Consider the following 21,694-nt stretch of genomic DNA (forward strand, 5'->3'; position numbering starts at 1 on the left):
AGCAATGCCTTGCACAAGTTTTTTTGCCTTCAGCCCTGCAATTTACACAAAGTAACACATAACAAAGAGAAAGCAATAATAACAGTTTTGGGTTCTATGTAATTGAAACCACACAATAAACCAGCAAATGAGTCAGGGAAAAGTTGTTTGAAAACAAGAGTGTTAATACACTAGTTTTAGAATGTACTGTACCACATTTTTATTAGCTTTCTTTAGTAGTGGCCATTATAATTCAATTTGCTGAACTGGTACACAGCTGCAATAATCTTCAGAAGGGAAAAACAGTGCAGTTTGTGTTAGATCTATGCAAAATACTAATAAGCTGTGCTTGACATATTTAATTCATAGGCATTTTGGTAGCACAATAAAGAAAAACAACAGGGGCAGAGTTACAATTGGGACCACCAAAATGTTTCTTTTATAATGAGGTGCCTAGAAAAAAGTACATTTCAATAGAGACATTTGTTGACAGATGTGCTGTTCTGCTGAGTAAAGTGCTTTCACACATCATTCGTTACTATCTACATCCAAATATTGATAATGAAACACTAAAATATATTATAAGATGTTCAAAGGACTTGCCAGTTCAAAGCAAATCTTAGGAATAGTATGGTAATTTGTATAGAGATTAACTCTTCCATTCTGTGCTCAATGGGCTTTGTTCTATGATGAGGTGAGGTGTTTTATTCCACTGTTTATGTTAGGCCTGGTATTTTCCATAGGTCACTTGTTTTTTTTTTCAAGCCATGGGAAAATTGTCCATATTTATTTAACTATAATAATTCTCATTGCTACATATAGTATTAAAAGGAAAGTTAAAAAGAGTAATTGTACTGCATTTAAATGACATTTAAATGTACTGCTGCTATGCTTCTCATTACAAAGACTGTTAATTATCCCTTGCATATCAGCAAACTGAAGTCTTGAATATCATAGAAAGTCAGTGAGTAGAACTAAAAATATTTCTCAGCTTCAAGCATCTGTGGGAAAAACAAGAAAAAGACTAAAAAGTCACATGAACTAGCTCTTCTTCAGAAGCCTGGAAGAGTGCATTTCATTTTTGTAATACATACCAATTGTGCTTTAATTGCATCCATGGACAGTTTTTATTTGTTTTTAGGCAGCAATATGGCAAAAATAAGTATTATATGGCCATTTCTTAGGCAGGTGAAATCATGCAACGGTGACACCTCATTTTGAAGAAATTTCCCCTCTCTTTCTGTTGTGTGCCTTGGGTAAGAATCTAAAGCAAATTCTATCCAGTGGGACAATCAACTTTATATCTCAAGGTAAATTTTGCTAAAGATTTTTGTTAATTTGATTAAGATTTGGTCACTTTGCAGATCAGTAGATCTCTCTGCAGGTTTCCTGGATAGTCCCTGTATCCTCCTTCAACCCAGCAAGGAGGATGCGCTGGGCACAACCACCTCTTTGCCCTTCTTCGTACATCACCTGATCTCACACTGCGTAGGCGTGGGATAGGGAAGATAGGGGAAAAATGAGTGCACATGCCTGAGATCTGAATTTTTGTTATCCCATTGAAAAAAAAGCGCGAAAGATCAGCCGGAAGCCTCCTGGGATCCATGACACATATAACCTGGAGGCTATGCGCTCCCATTCAGCCTTGATCTCCATGCAGCTTCCATCTTTACCCCCACAGTAGTGAAAACTGAAGGAGAAACCCCCAACCTCCTTACTTAGGTCCCATATACCAGAAGACTGCTTCTTATGTGCATGCCCAAGATCAGGCACCGCGTCTCTGAATGTACAAATGCATGATCTTTTGAGTGAGACTGGCACTTGTTTATTTATATTTGGAGGAAGACACGTCACTCAATCTTGTGCCTGAACAATGTGAGATTGGGCAACGTCATTCAGAACACAGAAGAAGAAAGATGGGTATGTGGGATATAACAATGAAACCCCAAAAGAAGATGGAAGGCCAAAACAACACTGGATACACTGAGCGTGTTACGTACATTGATTGAGGGCTTTCCACAAGTAAAGCGAAATGATTTTTCTAGTTCCGCTTTAATCATAAAGTTAAAAATTTACTTACTTTCATGATATCCTATTCCCCATTACTAGCCGGCATGCACATATTTCAATTTGGCTACTGCTCATAAATAAATATGAACCGAAGGAAGGAAGCCTAATACAAGATTTTGATAGGTATGTGTAGCTTTATGCAGAAAATGCCACAGATTCCACAGCACATTCTGAATTTTTGAATGAAACATAAAATGCATGAGCAGAATCGAATTTACAATGTTCTTCAAAGCATAATATCTGCTATATAATTTAAATATTAACCATAATATTGTCGGAAAACATTTTCGGTTCGCAACACTAAAGTTTGGCTAATATATATCTTGTAGATCTTGAAGTGTAGTTATAACAAGGTGTTCTTTATACAGTACAATATGTATTCCAATTGTGTGGATGTGATAAACAAGTTCTTGATCCTAAATTACTAAGCATAGAGTAAATGTCATTATTAGAAATACAATATATGTCATTATGAACTATAATTGCAGCATTACTGCTGTTGGGTGCTAAAATTGAAAACTTTTAAAATTAAGTATTGTTGATAAATGTTAAATCTTAAAGCTGCTGTAATGCAAAAATAGTACTTTCAGGGGAAACTGTGCTCTAGATTTGGATGTATAATGCAGCTGGAGAAAAAAAATGAATGATTTAGCGTTACCTTATGTTGCCTTCTTACAGTTTGTAAAAATGTGTGACACAAGGCCTTTAATTCACAGAATGATTTCAAAGGATGTTTGCATGTTACATAGAAATATATGCTATTTTCCAGATGTATCGTGAACCACTAAAGTATGTTATCACTGAAACCACTTAGGCTTTTCATTATCTAGCACTTTCACTAGTAATCCCTTTGACAAGAGGGGCATGAAAGGCTTATATAATGCTGGAACCGCCGCGCACTTTGAGTGATGTCAACTGCAGTACGCAGCATCTTAGAAAGCTTTACAGTTCGACAAATCATGTAGCACATTCACCTCGGGCCCATCTACTCATCTCAGACTTATAGGCTTTGAGGGACTGTGAACAAGTGACTTGATTAAAAACTAATGCAACCAAAATTCTACTCTGAAGAGGAATTTCAATACATGTCTAGCGAAGCAAAAGAGAATTGAAAAAAAAAAAAGAAAGTTTCCCTAGAGGTACAACGCTCTTCCATATGTTCACTGCCACTGCAGTTTAGGTGAACTAGCAAGTGTCACTCAAACTGACAAATCCCCAAGGTGATAGCTTCACTTTTAAAGCCTTCAACGTGCTTTGACAGTGAAGTAAAAATGTAAAGGTCAACGGAGCTTGTTAAGGACAAGAAAGACGAAAAACACAAGCAAATCACTTTGGAATGTTTGATAGACTAGAAAAGTAAACTAATGAAACTCTTATTAGGTAAAACATATTTGTACAATTAATTTAGAGTACAAAAGTGAAGAGTACATTTTTACATACACAAAACATGATAGATTTGGTGAGCTTTATTTCCTGAAATGCATGTGCATGTGAATTTTACTGAAAAAAAAAGATTGTGATGCAAAACCATTTATGTTCAAGACTGTTGTCTGATATCTATAGGTAATTTAATTGGCATTCAAAAGACTGTATCTAAAAAAAAAAAAAAAAACTAAAAAACTGTTATAATATTAAAGTGCAGGCATCTTGTTATGGATGACTGAACCTGTAGCAGTTTACAAAACCAAGTAGATATGGCTAAATGTGTATAAATTACTTTTTCCATATAAATTATGATTTACATAACAACAGCATATATATGTACATCTCATTAAGATACATGCTTATCAGCAGGGTTTTTTTTTTTATCTTTGGAGTAACGGTTTACTCAAATACAGTCATGAGAACAGTCAGTTAGCATGCTACAATTCTAATGTCATATCTATCTAATTCTGGAATCAAACTGAACTTACAATTGAAGGTAAAGTATTCTGGCATGTATTTTATCAATTATCTAATTGATAATATCAATTATCTGGCAAATCTGAAAATGTGTTGATGTTCTGTGGACTATACTTACCTGTTTTGCTGAAAAACCGTGTTGTTTAGAGATCTCAATAGTTTAGGCTAAAATAATTAAATGGGCTTGATTTATTAAAGACTGGGGAGGATACACTTTCATCAGTTAAGCTGGGTAATCAAGAAACCCATTACAGGTTTGCTGAACAGTCATTTGCTATTTGTTAACAAACGTTTTCAGTCCTGGACCAGAAACATTCCAGGTTTGCTGGATCACCCAGCTTTACTAATGAAAGTGTATCCTTTCCAGCCTTGGAGAGCTTGATTTAATCAGACCCAATGAGTCAAAGTAGTGACACATCCCTCTCTGCATGCTGTTTTCCGACAGCTCACATATATATTTTTTACCCACTGAAAGACAGTGTGAAAGCAACTGCTCCTGATTAGTGACACCCATTCTATTACAGTTTTTTACTTTGGTTAGTTAGCTCCTGTATCTCAATTTGCCAATCGCAAAACATTCAGCAATAAAATGCAAAATTAAGAAAAAAACCCTCTATGATGGGTTCTGTCATTGCTCACAAATTATACCCATGGAAACAATCTGCAGACTGTGTTTCATACACAATTTCCACACCTGCTCCTTGGCCATTGCTATAGAGGAAATAATACAACAGCGGCTTGCAGAGCAGGTGTGGAAAGCTTTGATGAATAGAGTTCATAGTGTTTCCTATCAATACTTCAGATTTAAATAACACTGGTTAGCAGGCAAAATAGGATAGTCTAACAGTTGAGAACATAAAGGAGTACACGTCTCTAATAGTAAGGGAAAGGGGGATTATTATTAATCACACAGTACAATTGCATAACAATGTTTTTGTTTTTTTTTTCTTGAAGATTGAGCTCAAACTATAGCAGGTGGAAATTAAAAAATACTTTTTTTTTTCCCAGACAAAAAAACTCCATAATTCTACACCTCTCAGATAAGCCTGATTAATTACATTCAGAACTAAATAAGTCACACTTGGCTTCAACATTTTCCTACCTCTAATTTGATGTCCCTGAGGTGGGCATAGGAAATCCCAGTCACAGCCAAACTGGTCACATATTTGGCTCAGTAGTATATTTTCCTTCTATTAAGCCAGGCTTTATAACACCCAAAATTAACTGACATTTAATTTATTTCCCATATACATATGTTGCCTATAATACTTTTTTCACACAGAATTTAGTAGTGTTTTACTATCAAAATATTTGTGCTCTACTGTATAATTGTACAAAAAATAAATTGTCCTTCAAACCAAGTAAAAAATGTACTACGTTTCAAAACTATCTCGTCAGAAAACCAAAATGTTGTCACAAAATTATTGAGAAATACAAAAGCATAAGGGCAATTTACCAGCAATTGCTAGATATAGAAATAGAGAAAGTGTTGCTAGCATCCAATCCAAAAAAGTGTGTTGGTGCTCCACCCAAACTAATAGTAACCGTAAAGTTATATTAGGCAGTTTCAATAAGTCACAGCCCATCAATTTCATATATTTAAATCTAAATAAATGGCAGAATGGTCCCACAGTGCTAGGCTGTATTTTCCTGTTCAATCACCTTTGAGACTGAAAGCGAGCTGAAAACGGCAGAATACTGTTGTGTGTATGGCCCGTATTAGAAATATAGGAGGCCAGAATGTGATTCAAGCTTCTGGGATCAACCAAAAACAGTCCCTATGGGACACCACTAGCTCAGCAAAAATGAACAGATGACAGAACCACAGTGGAGGGCAATCGTCACAGGTAAAACATTTCTGTCATGATTATATTTTTTTAAAATCAAAACTCATTTTTACTCTATTTTTGAGGTTTTAAATAACATGAGGACTGGTTAAAACATTTGTTCATTTGTCAGTGATCCACTGGGGGAAAATTCACTTAATTTCAACAATCACACCAAAGGTAAATTAGGGTCAACAACCACTTAAAGGGCCAAAACGATCCATAAAAATTCTTTAGTTTTAAACTAGCACACAATGGATTACAGTCATCTTAGCACTTGGCAGAGATGTTAAATGATGAGATGAGTAGGACAATGGCCTTTGCCTTTACTGCGTGTGCTTTTCACATATCAAGCAGCAGACAGTAGAGCAGGATGGCAGCTACACAGAGCAGAATGAATTTGAGCTGTTCTCAAGATTACCAATTTGCCCTTTAGCACAAACTAACAGATAATTCTAGGTTTCATGTAAAGGTCTCCACAAGTTTGTACTAAATAAAACACAGAATTTAATTTGCTGCAGGATAATTCGAGGTCCATTTTAGGATCTTTTATTTGATGAACTATCTAAATACAGTCATAGAAAAAAAAAAGTCCAAGGCACATAGAGATCTAAATTCGGGTAAACCAACACTCTCTGGAAAAGATAAGATCATTAAATAATGCTCCTAACAGTTTGTTGGCTAAAGCAAAACCAAAGCTATTGGAAACACTCTTACTGGTAATGCTTTGTCTTCCCACTCAAAGTAAGTATTACTTCTCTCCTTTAATTCCCACTGACAGCCCGTATTGCAATCCACCAGTCTCTAATTTAAATAAATGACACACCACTAAGGCTCCTCTCCCAGTGCAGCTGGTAGTTTCCCACTGTTAGAAGACATGGTATAGGAACGTACTATAAGGTAATGCTTTGTCTTTCCACCCAAAGTTAGTATTACTTCTTCCCTTTAATTCCCACTGACAGCCGGTATTGCAATCTACCAGTCTCTCATTTAAAGAGATGACACACCACTAAGCTCCTCCCCAAGTGCAGACAGTAGTCTCCTGCTGTTAGAAGACATGCTATAGAAACATATAGGAATATAGGGGAGCCCAGGTGCCCAAAAAGGCTCTCAAACACCTCACCAGGATGCAGCAAGGGAACTCACAAAAATAGATACAAGGAGAGTACCCAGGAGAAGTCAATAGGACCATCCCCAGTCACTAAAATAGCTAAAAGAGATAAGATTGAAAAGGTCAAGAAACAACTACATTAGGTGCCTGAGTTCCCCTATATGTAGTCTTCTGCAGCTTCTACATCTCTTTCTACTAATTGAGATTACCTTTGGACCACCTAAATTTTATCTTCCTTTGCTATCACAGTATTCTGAGCGTCTCCCTGAATTTAGCCTTAAATGTATCCAATCCAGCCAGACACACCATCTGGACACCTTACCACCAGTTAAACCTTACCAGCCTTATATCACCCCCGTTCATAGCACATCCCATCTGCTCACTGTACAATCCTTCTCATCCACCACCAACAACCCTAAAATTTAGTTTAACTCTACAAATGTACACATTCTAGAACAGGCAAACTTTTCTAGTCTATATCAAAGCACTTTTGGTCTCTTGAAGCCTCTTAGCAATCACTTTACATGTTTACATGCATTTACTCCAGCCATTGTTGCACAGTGTTTTTTAGGGAAGATTACCTGATGGTCACAGCTGTGGATGATGTGATAGCCAACAAACCAGAACTTTCAGAAGGAAGCACGAAATGAAAGCCTACATATTTTAGTACAGGTTTCATTTCAATTTCTGACCTAAATTACAAGTTTGCCCTAAGATGGAACTAAACTCTCTCATACACAAATAAGAAAAAATGTTTCTACAGTTTTCTTCCCAAAGATTAGTCAGGGAATACAACGGGATGAGTATGCACACAGATAGTTAGTCCAGGAAATATCCTATTACCTCACGGGATCAGGAAGGAATTTTTTCTTCACCCCCTGCTGGTTGAAGGTGACCCTATTTTTATGCAAAAACACACTTCCCACCAATAACGCAAATCCTAAATGCTCGTAAAAAAAAATGTTATTGTGGTGTTACTATATCAACACTTTACTTCATGGCAAATATACACAAGGATGTTCTTCAGAGGCTTCTAACATGGTTCTAGTGCCCACACTAAATAAACTACAGGAGCATTTTTAGATGCTGAGCTTGTGGCCTACAGGTTGGGGCTGACGTGCGGTAAACATTTATATTGTAAACCAAATTCCAGCACTAGGAGGATGCTGAGAATGCAGCAGAAACTGCATTGTGGTACATGGCACAAAGTGAGGAAATCCACATACTGATATATTAGAAATACATGGTTGGCAGCAATGGATACAGTTAGGTCCATAAATATTTGGACAGAGACAACTTTTTTTCTAATTTTTGTTCTGTACATTACCACAATTATTTTAAATTAAACAACTTATAAACCACTCACTGGTGTATAACTGCTTTGTGATCCAGTCTGTCCTAAAAGATTATGTAATTACCTTGCTGGGTACTGCCATCCTACCACTCGCACTAGCACAACAAGGAAAAAGCAGACTGTCAGTCATAGCCTACATGTCTGTCTGTTCTTTCTGTGATCAGCAGCTTGGGGGAATGTCTAGTGATAGAGACAAAGGCTACATACACTGCTGACTTGTCAAAAAATAGGGTAGGATGCAGATTAGTAACATCTCTGTTTAGCCTGCTTAGAATAAATAGATTACAGATATACCAAAAAGCTTAAGCCTTAAGCTTTAGACCTGGAAATTAAAACCTGTCAAAACATTCCTTTACAAGTTTTTATAAATAAATTGATTCTAGTATTATGCAGGAATAATTGTCATTGATAACACACGTACTTGAAGATCCTTTACATTAGGAAACGGAATTCCTACAGTTACAACTGCCCGGGCGTTGTCATCAGAGAAATCCAGTCCTTCGCTTACTTTACCTCTACAGACTGCAATCAAGAGGGCACCATCTAAAACAACATGCACAATTTTGTAGTTATTTAAAGACATCTTAATGTGTGGTCTAAGTACATTTCGCTAAATAAAGCTATCTTAAGAAAACACGATACAGTGATATAAGGTCACGATCTGATGTTATTAGTACATCGTGGGGACTCTAAAGCAGCATACACACATGCAATAATAGTCGTTGGAAAGGATCTTTCACATTCCTTTCCAACGACTAAGCACTGCACGATGCATGAACGAGTGCTGTACATAAAGAAGGGGAGAACAATAGAGCGGCACCTGGCTGCAAGCTCTCCCCCTTTCCTTGCATTAGGATCGTTAGTCGTCCATGGATCCACCAGGACGGTCGTTCGGACGATGGACGACAGGTGCTGTACACACGCCAATGGTTCTCGCCCGATATTGGCCCTGAGCCAATTATCGGGCGAGAACCATTGAACGTGTGTACGTAGCTTAAAGCCAGACATTATATGAGAATATTATGCATTCTGAAGTATGGAGTGCATTTTGATATATGCTTGTCCCACAAAGTGGTAATCAGTTTTCAACAATTTGATAGTGGTAAACACCATAGGCAGCTGTAAAGATTATGTTTATTTCAAACACCCTGACCGCCACCTTTAAAGCGCTTATGGTTTTAAAAAGTAGAGTACGTAGCCACAATAGTACAGCATGGGCCAAGTACACTTCTATTTATATGGCAATCAGATACTTTATGCAAATAAGGCAAAGGGATTTAAAGAAGCTTCTGATTGTCATTTTAGTGTAAATACAGTATCTGATCATCTTTTTATATTTTTATGGTGTTATAGGAAAAAAAACAATATCTGATTTAAAAGCAGAGAATAAAAGAAGTGACTAGATTGTCAGTAAATCAAAAGAAATAAAATAGGCCCCATGTTGCTCCATGCAGAATGATTTTTGAATCTATTTTATGACAAAATAAAGGTAAATTGTACATAATTACTGTAAAAGTGTTAAAATATTTTATCTAGCACACTAATGGCTGCAGTTAATTTCTAGAATTTCACCTATTGAGATCACTTGATGGTACTTACAGCACCCTGCTTTGTAACACGTACCTTTATCACCTCTAAAACGAATAGCATCATAATAGATCTGCAGCAATTTATCAAAGTCAGTCTTATCTCCCCCTTGTGGTTCTTTAATGACTGTCTTGATCCTTTCCAAGTTCTGCCATAAGCCTGTATGCATCCATCTGTCTTTCAATTTCTCCAGCATCTGAAAAAAAATAGTTTAAGGAATAGTCAATGGTGTTAAAATAGCATACCAATCCACTGGGTACTCTCATTACCAACGTTTTATTGTATTTAACATGTTGGCATAATACCCTATATGGACATAATTGACCTTTTCATTTTCAATGGATAGAAGGAAAAGCAATGGCAATGTTCAGAGCAAAATGGTTTACCAGCAGAGGCGTTAATGGGAGACTTTGAACTTTGGTAACAATGCATCAACCAAAAGACAGCGCTTCCTGAACACCACAGCAGTGCTAAACATCATGTGCTCTAACAAAAAGACCTTTCTTGTAATTACTGTAAAATGACACTTTTTACAATTTCACTTTCATTAAACATTGTTGGCAAGGAGTTGACTGGGGACAGAAGGAAAGGTGAGTATGTGCTACAGGGGAATGAGATCTACAAGTACACCTGTTGCTATTCCTTGCATGGAAAAAACACAGGATTGCTCCTAAATAAGCTAAAGTTACCAACTTGCTTGCAGAATTGGGGCTCACTTGTGACAAAAAAGATAAGTGCCTTGATAAGATTTCAATAAACTGATGTTAGGTGAATGAACAATACATTTGGATTAGCTTGTTAGGTTATTTTACTATGTTTTACTAAAAACACAAAAACTGTTTAATAATTAATATTTTCATTGTAAAATCCTAATTTATTATACACAGAAGTTAAACTGTTGCTTCAGTGCAAAAACTCTCCAACCTAAACAGTGAGGTATGTTTTACAATGCAGACAGCCATGAAAGGTATCTGGAAATGACATTTACTGCATGCTTACTTAGCTGCCAGTGAAGCTGTTACAACTATAATCATTTCAGAACTGTTATGCTTGTAAAGAGACTACAAAATTAGCACTCCAATTGGGTCGTAAACATATTGATATGTAATATCACTATGTAAGTGAGCTGTGAAACAAATGAGCCATTCAGCTTTGCAAGAAAAAGATGGCTAAATGATTTACAGATAAAAATGATTTAACCAGAACCTTCTATTTAACTTTTTTTTTTTATAATGCAGAATCTACTGGGCATTTCACCAAACTAAAACACAAAATAATTTTCAACCTACTTCAGCTGATACTTGGGGAGAAGAAAAATGAAGAAAATCCATTATAAAAATATTAATCCATTATTATTTCTAATAAAAACACAGTATCAACACTGCTGTTAGTGAAAAAAAGTCAGAGGGTCTCAGAGGAAATTCATTGATCTAAAAGCCTTTTGCCATGCACATTTCCTCATACTTAAGGCTTACATTTTCTTCTTGGTTAAGCATTGCTTTAAAATGAGTGCTTCAGTGCTGCTAAGAGAGAGGGTTAAAGGGTCACGAAGAAGTTTCTATCTATGATGCAAAAAAGTTAGCTTTACAACACAAAAATACAGATAACCATCTATATTTATAGTTCTAAATATACCAATTCCATTAGTCTGATGTGTTGTGATTACTAAACAAAATTATTTTTTGGTTTAAAACAAAAAAATGTTGATATTCTTTCTCCACCAATTTCCTTCCTTTTCTTTTTTTTCTTCCTGTTCCCACTTTTTTATGTTTTATGCCATTAGGTATTTATTTTTCCTGCACCTGATTAATGATTTTTGTATCACATTTGGATCTGATTATTCATTAGGGATAAAGGGATGTTTTTTGAAGGCCATTGAAAAGATTAGGCATACAGGTAGTCCCTGAGTTAAGGACATCTGACATACGGATGTCTCCCAGATACAGACGTGGCTTCCCTGCTCGCTGTGTGCAGAACGGAGGCTTGAAGGGGGGAGGAGACGGTTTGCATGACTTGCAAAAGAAATCCTTTGTTAAACACAGGTGAGGTTGTGGGTGAGCTTAGGGGGTGAACTCTTTCTGCAGCCTCTTGTAACTCTTAAATGACTAAGACAAACTCTGCACATCTTGGTCCAGCAGTTAATGAATGTCTTAAAGAAAATGTATTCATTTATGAATAAACTTTCTTAACAGTTTATTTAGTAGCATTGGGAGCCATTATTAGCCAGCTATCTGCTGGGTCAGGGACCAAGCTGCTTTTGGCACCAATGCGTAGTCATGCCCCCTCCTTAACTGTTTATTTGACGTTAGGCAAATGAGGCATTGAGCCTGATTCATTAAAGCTCTCCAAGGCTGGAGAGGATACATTATCATCAGTGAAGGTAGGTGATTTTGCAAACCTGGCATCGATTTCTTCAAAATTCATTTGCTAGCAAATGTTTTGAATCCTAAACCAGATCCATTCCAGGGTTGCTGGATCGCCCAGCTTCACTGATGAAAGTGTATCCTCTCCAGTCTTTGACAGCTTTAATAAATCAGGCCCATTGAGTCCACCAAGATGTCATTACTGCTGTTGTGTTATTGGGAAAAAGTTTTATAAAGAACAAAAGAGGAGACTGCTAAGAGCGATTTGTGTTGTACCTAACTAAAAGACATTTAGTTTGTGAAAGCACTCTCCACCTTTTTTTTTTTTTTTGATTTTTATTGATTCTGGCATCTCATTCCTGCTGATCTTCTGTAGCCACTGTCAAAATACATGTACTAATTTCAGCAATGGCTGTATGACAAATATCAAGCTGAGTTTTCCAATAGTAACAATAGTTAACCATGCCTGTATATTGTGGCAAAATGGTCACTTACATTCAAAGTGTAATACAGTGACAGCAAAGGAGAACAAAGAGACCACAGACATTCTATATAACAGGAATGACCTGAACAAGGACAGGGGTCAGCAGGCATTATTTGAATAACGTGTTAAAGCAGTGGTCGCCAACCTTTTCAGACTGGTGGACCACTGAATTTGCCAGCTCCAGACCATGCATGCGTGGGGAGCTGGGTGTCACTCAAAGGGGAAGAAATTTCCCCTTTAGTGACGCCATGATACCAGAACCCGCCGACTCTCCATCGCAGGCTTAGATCTGTGATGGGAGAGTTGGCGGGTTGTGTCCAGAGACATAATCCGCCCACTTCCCTGAGCCCGTTATCTGTACGGGGGACATGGCCCACAGATCTGGCCATGTCCCCCTGTGGGGGTCCTTCTCCAGCCAGAGCCGCAGACCACACCAAAATTATCTCCACTGGTTGGCGAATGGGTAAAACATATATTATCTTTTGGTGTCTGAGTTACTTTAATAGTTTCAAAGAACATTTATATCACTGAGCACAGTAGACATACAAAACACTTTTACTGACAAAAGGTTTGCATTTGAGCTGCATTTAACCTATGAAAGGAATGAAAGCAGCAAGGAAACTTATTTTTAAAATACAACATATACACTCATATGTACTTACAACATTGATGCCTTTATTCTAAAATTGATCACAGGAAAAAAATAGAACTATTGTTATGACCCAGCTTGTCATTTAGCAGCTTGAGTATGCATATTTAAATTAACAAAAAGTAGGGGGGGAAGCAAAGTATTATGCAGTATGCATACAAAAACATGGTAAAGAAATAAATAATTTATTGTCATATTTTGAAGACAGAATTTACATCACTCAGCTCACAGACCAAAGTACTTCACTGCTATGATTTCTCTACTGGGACAGTGACAAAGTGCCTTCCACCATAGAAGAAAGCAGCACTGAACTGTCTACCCAGTGCCATAAATCAACACTGTAGCCTACAGGATGTCTCCCTGGTACAAACATACCATCAATTTTTCAATAACCATGTTAAATAATGGAACATTTAACTGTGACAAAAGTAATGAAAAATGAAATATTTTGCACGCCAAAGGCTGCTGGAAAAGATCAACATTTAATATTTTTCTTCTCCAAGTATAAAAACTGGAAAAACAAAATTTCCTTTACAATTCTAAATATAAATCTCAATTTTTACTGAATAATTAGGAAAAAATAAATCCTAATATTTACTAATTGAAATAAAATAAATCCCCCACGTAAGCCCAATTTTTGTCAGCCAGATGTAGTGAAAGAAACAGCTGGAGAACCACTACAGAGTAAAAATGGTAAAGCTGGAAGATGGTATAGGGATGGAATGAGGCTAACCTATAGCTACTGGACAGTGAAATAAAAGAATAGTGTGTGTGTGTGTGTGTGTGTGGTTAAAAAAACAAAAAAAATTGGTACACAATTGTGTCTACTTATGAGTAAATGTGACATTTATCCTATCAGGAAATCTGACATTTTCTGGTAGATAATAGAGGTAGTCAATTATATGCAATCAACACATTTTTCTGAATAAAATGCTCACATATTTGTTTACCTTTTACATAATGCTGGTAAAACTGAAAGTAAAGGCATACATTTTATGTTAGAAGGACTTTATTTCAATTTCAAAGCTGCAATGCAACACACACAAGAAAAAAGATGTTTGAGTTAATCACTAGTGAGCATTAGGATAACAATAAATTAGATTAATGAAAGCACAAAGTAGCACAATGACAATTTATCATTGTGCTACTTTGCAATCACAAAAATTAAATACCATTTGTGTTCATTAACATGTGATGCCTATGCAGTAAGCACAAATGTCTTCCAGTTTATCAAGCCTGTGACCTTAGAACATATTTGGTGATACATATTTTTCTTTAAAGAGTGATCCATTGCTGGCTGATTAACTTAGCAGTGATCTACTGCTGCAGGGAAAATCCAAGACTCATCATTCTGATTACAGTAATCTTCTGCAGGTACTTCTATGGAGTAAATGAACAGACGGCCAGGAGCTGATATTTTCCTCGAAAGCCACCAGGACCCACAGATTGTGTCTGCTCCTTCCCTCAAACAGTATCAGTTCTCCTAGGTACTAGGCCTTACATAAAGTTTTTCTTAGGTAACTCAGCAGGTAGGTTGTAGCAAATATTTAGTAGAGATAACTATAGTTCTTCTGGGGATTTAGAATTTAGATTCAACATGGTCATAAGATCTCTTTTTTAAGAATACTTGTTCTTCTCTATGCTAAAGATAGTTCTCTCTGGCTTTGGCTGTATGCTTTGGGCCATTGATCGGCTCCAGAATGAATCTGGGACCAAAATGACACATCACTAATGGTACTACTTGATGAATAAATGCTTGTACTTTTAAGCACTAAAGAGACCATTTATTCATACCAAATCTGTATTTACATAAATTAGAACTGCAGATATGCAGCCCAAAACTGTAATGTTTTTTCTCTGAAAGTCTTACATGAAGAGAACTTTTGACCAGACTTTTCCAGACTTGAGCTGGATGTGCAAGGGTGACACTGTTTTCTATCAGGTCTGAGCTGATAGTGCCACTGAACATCTTCCAAAGGTAAATTAAAATCAGCATGAGGTGTCTTTTAAGTTTGTTTGTCCAACCACTGTTTTCATTCTCAACATTTCCTGTTTCCTTGCCCTTCTGCAGACAGAACATACCTGTGGTCTTTCTAAGACAACTCTGTGTGTTGTAGTTGTGCTCAGTCTTGCCCTTATGTAAGATTTTTGTACATTAATCTGTCTTCATTAACTTCAGTTTGTAAGTAAAGCAAGGTTACTCCTCACACAGTTTTAGAAAGCAGAATCTGTTAGAATCAAACTCAAAATTAAACAAGGAAAATTCTAACAAGGGTTTTGAAGTGAATACAAACTGTATGTTGGACCAGCTGTACTTGCACACTGTAATACAGCAACTTCCTCTCATCTCCAAGTTCAGCGGGTTGAAGGGTCAATCAGATGTCACCATGTGAACCAAAAGAAGGAGGACACCGGCAGCGTTGGAGGACACCGCGGGCAGGTGGGGATCAATAAGACCTAAAAACTCCCTTGCAATTCCATCCCAAGTGTGGCTCGGGGCTACCGCTTTTGGCACAGAAAATTAACCCATAGCCACACTCGGGAATACCGCCAGGGAGGTTAAATGGTAAGCAATTGTGTAGTCAGAAAACTAAAAAGTTTAGTTCCAATAGTAATACTTAGAATTCCCTCTAAGCATCAGGATTACATAAAAAATTGCATTGCCTGATTTTTAATTTAGGTGGGCTTTAAAGTAGACCTTTCACTGAGATTTTATATAAGCATTTCAGACCTGGTTCTAAAATCACTGAACTAAATGTCTACAAAATCCTTAACTGTGTAAAAAGTGTACCAGAGAGAATTGAGAGGCAAAGGGACAGACACACCAATTGTATATTTTTGGAGCTTTGTAAATTAATACAAAAATATTAATTTCATTACTTTTGAAAGCAGTCCCACTTTACATAATTTTTTTCACAAAAGCCTTAAGCTTTTGTACTATATATAAACAAACACACACACACAGTCATATCAAAAAAGAGAGCGGAATTACTGCATATTATAGCTGGATGTTGTATTATTACTGCTTCTCTGTGATTTTAGAATTATTTGTGAGGTTTTGCAGCTTGGTTTTATTATTCGAATAGCTGCAAGAGACAAGTTAAAAAGAATGAATTTAAAAGCTAGCATGTGTATTTTTTTTAAAAAACGAATCAATAGACCGCAACTATCTATAGATAGAAAGCAACCAGCTGTCAATTTGTACCCTGTAGGCTCCTTAAAAACAGTCTTCGGATTGGTTGCTATGGATTTCAGGGCATTACATTTTAAACTAGCCTCATTGTTTTTTTGTTAATGTTTAGAGCAGATGATTTAATATCATATGAAGCTGCTCACTGGTTTGTTACAAGTTTCTGTAGGAACACTGGCTGACAGCATGAGCTGCCACGGTTTATTGCTTGCATACTCCCACAGTCCAAAGAACAAAATACTTCATTTCGACTGTGTGATAAATCTCCTCTCATGCAACCGCTGTCTAAGCGGTGGGAAAAAATGCTGAAGCAAAACTCATTAAAAGTAATCAAAGTACAATTCAGACCATGTGTTAAAATAAATGCAGGAGTTATATTTTGTGCTTTCTTAACAACAAACAGCTCCACATGGAAGTGAACGGCGTTAATGGATTTTTTTCCATTTCCCCCACATGCTGCAAATAATGTTCTTGAGGGTATCAAAATGTAATAATCAACATTTTATAGTGCCAGATATGAGATCTGCTCCCTCCCATAACCCATCTCCTTAAGTCACAGCTTATGAAAATTGGAGTTTGGCAGTCATGTCAAAATTTGATGTTCTATAAGAGAAGAAAGACTCAGTTTGAAGCACATTTAAAATAGCGGTCCTTTGGAAGAGCATATATTGAGGGTGGAACTATCAACACTTAGCAACTGAATCCTTTTTAAATTTTATTACAATAAATAATCTTCATGGACCCAGAAACTTTGTGTATTTCTACACTGTGGAACAAGGACATCAACCTAGGTTTTTCAGTTCCCAAGTAACTAAAAGACACTGAAATGTTATGTATGTTATGCACAGGATTGAAGGATGGCTTTTCAAATAAGGCCTATAGGAAAAAAAAGTCATGCATGTGCAGTAGTAGCAAACAAAATCAGTGGTTGAGAGGACAACCAGAAAATCATCCAGCTGGAAGAGGCCACAGCTTTTAGACCAGCTCTCTTACTGTTCTAAGGTAAGTATAAGAAGGTTTAACTAGTAGGGCAGCCAGTGGTAAGGGAAGTCAGGTGGAATGATCTTACATGAAACCATGGCTACTATAAAAAGCTAACCTTCAAATCAGGAACAAATGCAAATCATGTCACACATAAAAAAACTCCCATATATGTATTTATCCATGTTTTGCCTGGAACTTAGCTTTAAAGTTCTCAAGCTCTAAGAAAAAAAACATAATAGATTTAGTTCACATAGCTAACTGATTAAAAAGGTGAATGTTAAACCCCATGGTCTAAATTCTTTTGATTTTAATTATTTAGATCACCCATGCCCTGACATTATGATGCAGCATTTTCTACAGTAACTTGCAATTCAGTGTTTTTTGCTTGCTGCAAAGTGTCCAAACCCCAAGGCAACAAAGAAGCACCATAAAAGAGATTTGGGTCGAACTTTGTTTTTGGAATTATTTTGCTTTCCCTAACCATAATGCTGTATACACAACTATAAAAACGTTTTTATTTGCATATAAAAGTATAGATATTCTAGGCATTTTTCAGAAAACTTGAATAACTTTTTTAGCAGTATTTTTCTTTGTGTTAGGAAAGGGTGAAGAGCTCTAGTGAAGTAGCAGTGTACAGCTTTAACCAACTGCCTCATAAACACCCACCTAGCCCTAGGCTCCTGACTATCTTGTTCTGTTTTAGATAGATTAGGTTACAGCTTACATTTGTCTGGTAGCTCCTGTTGCTGGCCCACTGACTGTTGAGGAAATATTGACTGTACCAACATCCATATGGGCAGGTTTGTGTAGTACCAAGAAAGAATGGGGCATTTTATCAGCTTTCAACTGCCACTAGGGAATTTTTTTAACCTCCTTTATTAAGTGGGAAAACTGTGGATGTAGGCCCTAAAGATAGGAAAAATATGAAGGCTGTTCTTGCTGACTACCCTTTAAATTAAAAAAATAATATATGATGTCATGCCATTTCTGAATGAACCTCTTTCTTTACCAATACTCTGGAAGTAACATGCAGATTAGAAATTCTAAATAACTTCATGACACCAGAACTCCTTCATCTGCATTAACAGATTAGGTTAGTGACTGAAGTACTGAGGTCAATGGTTCACCATGATTAGCAACTGGTAGTCCTCTATACTTCTTTGTTTTAAAGGGAATGCATAGAATATTTAATATATTATTTAATGTTCTTAAGTATTTCATCTTTCATCATCTGAAGCTATTTTAGGTCAAGAGGCAAACAAGAGCAAGACATAAAAGCTATGAAACCAATCTGCACAGAAAGAAAATAGAATTCTAAGCAAATCATTTAACAAAAGTATTAGTTAAAAGTTTAGGTATATTACAGAGCTATCGTACAGCATGGAATGCGTAAGCAGATTAAATTATTGTGGATAAAATAGAAGGTGGCGTTTCTCAACCAAGGTTCTTTGAGCAATGAGCAATTTGTGCCTCTTAAGTCAGTCTAATTGACACCAATTTTTTTTTTTTTGGGCTACATAAAAAGCTAACATTACATGTGAGCACCTCATGAGCTATTCATCTGTCCTTTAAGGATAATTTCTTTAAGTATTCTGTTCACTTGCCCTTTCTCCTTATCAACCTTTTAAACAAAAAAGTTACATTTGATAAACCACAATGCACTCTTTTATCTTTCCAACATTTTCTAATAGTGATCTACAGAGTTTTGTCATGGACTTGCAATGCCTCAATTAGTATCCCGTTGCAAAACCCTGCATTTCTGTATATTTTAAAGAACAAATTCTAAAAAGTTTTGTTATATTCTCAAGCAGATGAACACACAAATAATATATGCCCATGTTTCTGTACATTCAATTTTTTCTTTATTATTTCAAGCCCAGAGTGACTTCCCAAACTCTGTACTTCAATTATCGCTATAAAAACCATTCCCGGTTGTAACTGATCCAATGAAGTCATAAAACTGTTCACTTCACATCTGAAGTATTCATGTTTTTGGGCAGAGACAAACTTGGCAAGGAACAATATTTTGTCTGTCTAGGGATGACTGTACAAATAATATACTATAAAACAGGAGAAGACAGTATTTACACATGGCCTATATCCTTATTTTTTAATCTCAATGGCAACTCTGCTGTATGCCATACTTACTATTCATATACCAAAGAATAAAACATAATACATACTAACAAATGCAATGAAATAACTGCTGCAGTACAATGATGTTGTCATACAAAGATATCAATAGGTACCTCATCCAAAGTCATGTATGAAGCAATGCTGGAGGACATAAGCTGAAACACCACATGACAGTAAAAGGTTATGGCCCCAGTGTTTAGCAGAATACAGGCAGAATGGCTGTTGCTGACTGATCTTGGAAAAGCTCACATCTATTCTGCTCTGCATTGATTAGTTTTTTTTATGATTTCTTTGCCTATTACTCTTTAGAGAACATAAGGTTCTGCAAATTACCATCACTTAATCATATTGTTAGCCAGCTTCATTATTTAATTCACGGGCAAAATGGAATGGTGCATCCGTAATACAGTGGGATGATCAGTAAATTGGATGCTGAATGGCTGACTTCAAATACATATAACTGGTTTGTTAAGAGCAATTCAATTGAAAAACCTTAACCAGCATTGAAGACCCAGAGTGAAAATTCCAATATTTTGCTTGTGATAAATAAACTACTTTCAGGCCAACAGAACTCCTCTCTGTCCAAAGTTTCTTACAGCACTTCATCATATAATGCAATGGGTCTGATTTATTCAAGCTGGATAAGATAGAATATCACGGAAGAACCTGGGTGATCCACCAAACCTGGAATAGATTTCTTTAAACACATTTGCTATTATGTGGCAAATGTTTTCAATCCGGTACCAGGTGCATTTCAGGTTTGCTGGATCACACAGGTTCTCCCATGATAGCTTATGTTCTTCAGTCTTGGAGTGTTCTATTAAATCAGGTCCATTGCTTCTTACATGACAAAGCTGCAAGTGAATTCAGGGGGCATTATAATAACATGTAGTTCTACCTGTATAGGAAAATAAAACATGTTTTTTCATTCTGGGATCCAGCTCCATATTTATGCATACTTACTGTATACACTAGCATTAAGGAGCTGAAGCATCACAAAATATTTATGTTTTTGATTGCAATCAATACTTTTCAGATTATATTAGATCAGAAAGTATGATTAATAGCCTGATAATGGCAGAGCATTTATAGTCAATACACTGATAATGGCTAGTATGTGTTTTATTTTATTTAACTGATCTATTCATCAAACTTTTTAAAACTTCTCAGTATGCAGAAATTACAGTTGCCAGAGCTTCAGTATTCTTAGCTATTTGTTATAAAACATTTTCCCTCACTTTGTATCTCATAAGTGTATACTGTTTTGATTTAACCACTTAATTTGTCTTTGCAGTTATAGTAGCAATTGCGTGAGAATGTGATGCTTCCACTTACTCTAAGCTCCAGAAACAGAATCCAGCATGTTTTTTTTAGCAGGCTTTAGAGTGAGCTTCAGTACATTTTTGCTAACACTGATTCAGGTACCAGGTACCCAATAATTGCCTCCAACTCTACAGCCCTGTGTTTTAGTGCCACCACCAACAAAGAAAGGAAGGAGTGATCATAGACTGATTGAAGTATCATTGGGTTGAGGTTTTCACAGGTACTTTTTTCCACACAGCTTTCCACACAAATTAGAATAACAACAATGAATTTGTTTACAAAATCGAATGCCGTAACAGGAAGGATGCCAGGCCACGAATAAAGGTGTATCTTGTGCATTGCACACTGGTACATTACACAACCTACATATAGTGTACACAGACTTCAGTTATTTTAATCCTAGTAGTGCAGAAACCACAGATTGAGGACGGGTAGGTGGATTGCACATGAGAATGGCTAACAGTGTATACACAGAACACTAGAATGTAATTGCACACATATTTAAGTCATAGAACATTAGATATCATACAATATAAATTGCATCAAAGTTAGTGTCAGAGTATAGTAACATCCATCTATAGATTATTATTATTATTATTATTAAACAGGATTTATATAGCGCCAACATATTACGCAGGGCTGTACATTAAATACGGATTGCAAATGACAGACTAATACAGACAGTGACACAGGAGGAGAGGACCCTGCCCCGAAGAGCTTACAATCTAGTAGGTGG

General features: G+C 36.4%; 1 protein-coding gene across 3 annotated transcripts in view; it reads right to left on the reverse strand.

The window, feature by feature from the left end:
• Window positions 1-21,694, reverse strand: part of BRIP1 (BRCA1 interacting DNA helicase 1) — a 128,954-nt gene that overhangs the window by 20,481 nt on the left and 86,779 nt on the right. For all 3 annotated transcript variants that reach the window (XM_072417211.1, XM_072417202.1, XM_072417219.1), the window contains exons 15-16: window positions 9,866-10,025; window positions 8,664-8,785 (exon numbers count right to left, since the gene is read on the reverse strand). In XM_072417211.1, the coding sequence (XP_072273312.1) occupies window positions 8,664-8,785; window positions 9,866-10,025 (282 nt within the window). The remainder of the gene's footprint in view (window positions 1-8,663; window positions 8,786-9,865; window positions 10,026-21,694) is intronic.

This window comes from Pyxicephalus adspersus, chromosome 1 (assembly GCF_032062135.1).
Source record: "Pyxicephalus adspersus chromosome 1, UCB_Pads_2.0, whole genome shotgun sequence".
Lineage (NCBI taxonomy): Eukaryota > Metazoa > Chordata > Amphibia > Anura > Pyxicephalidae > Pyxicephalus > Pyxicephalus adspersus.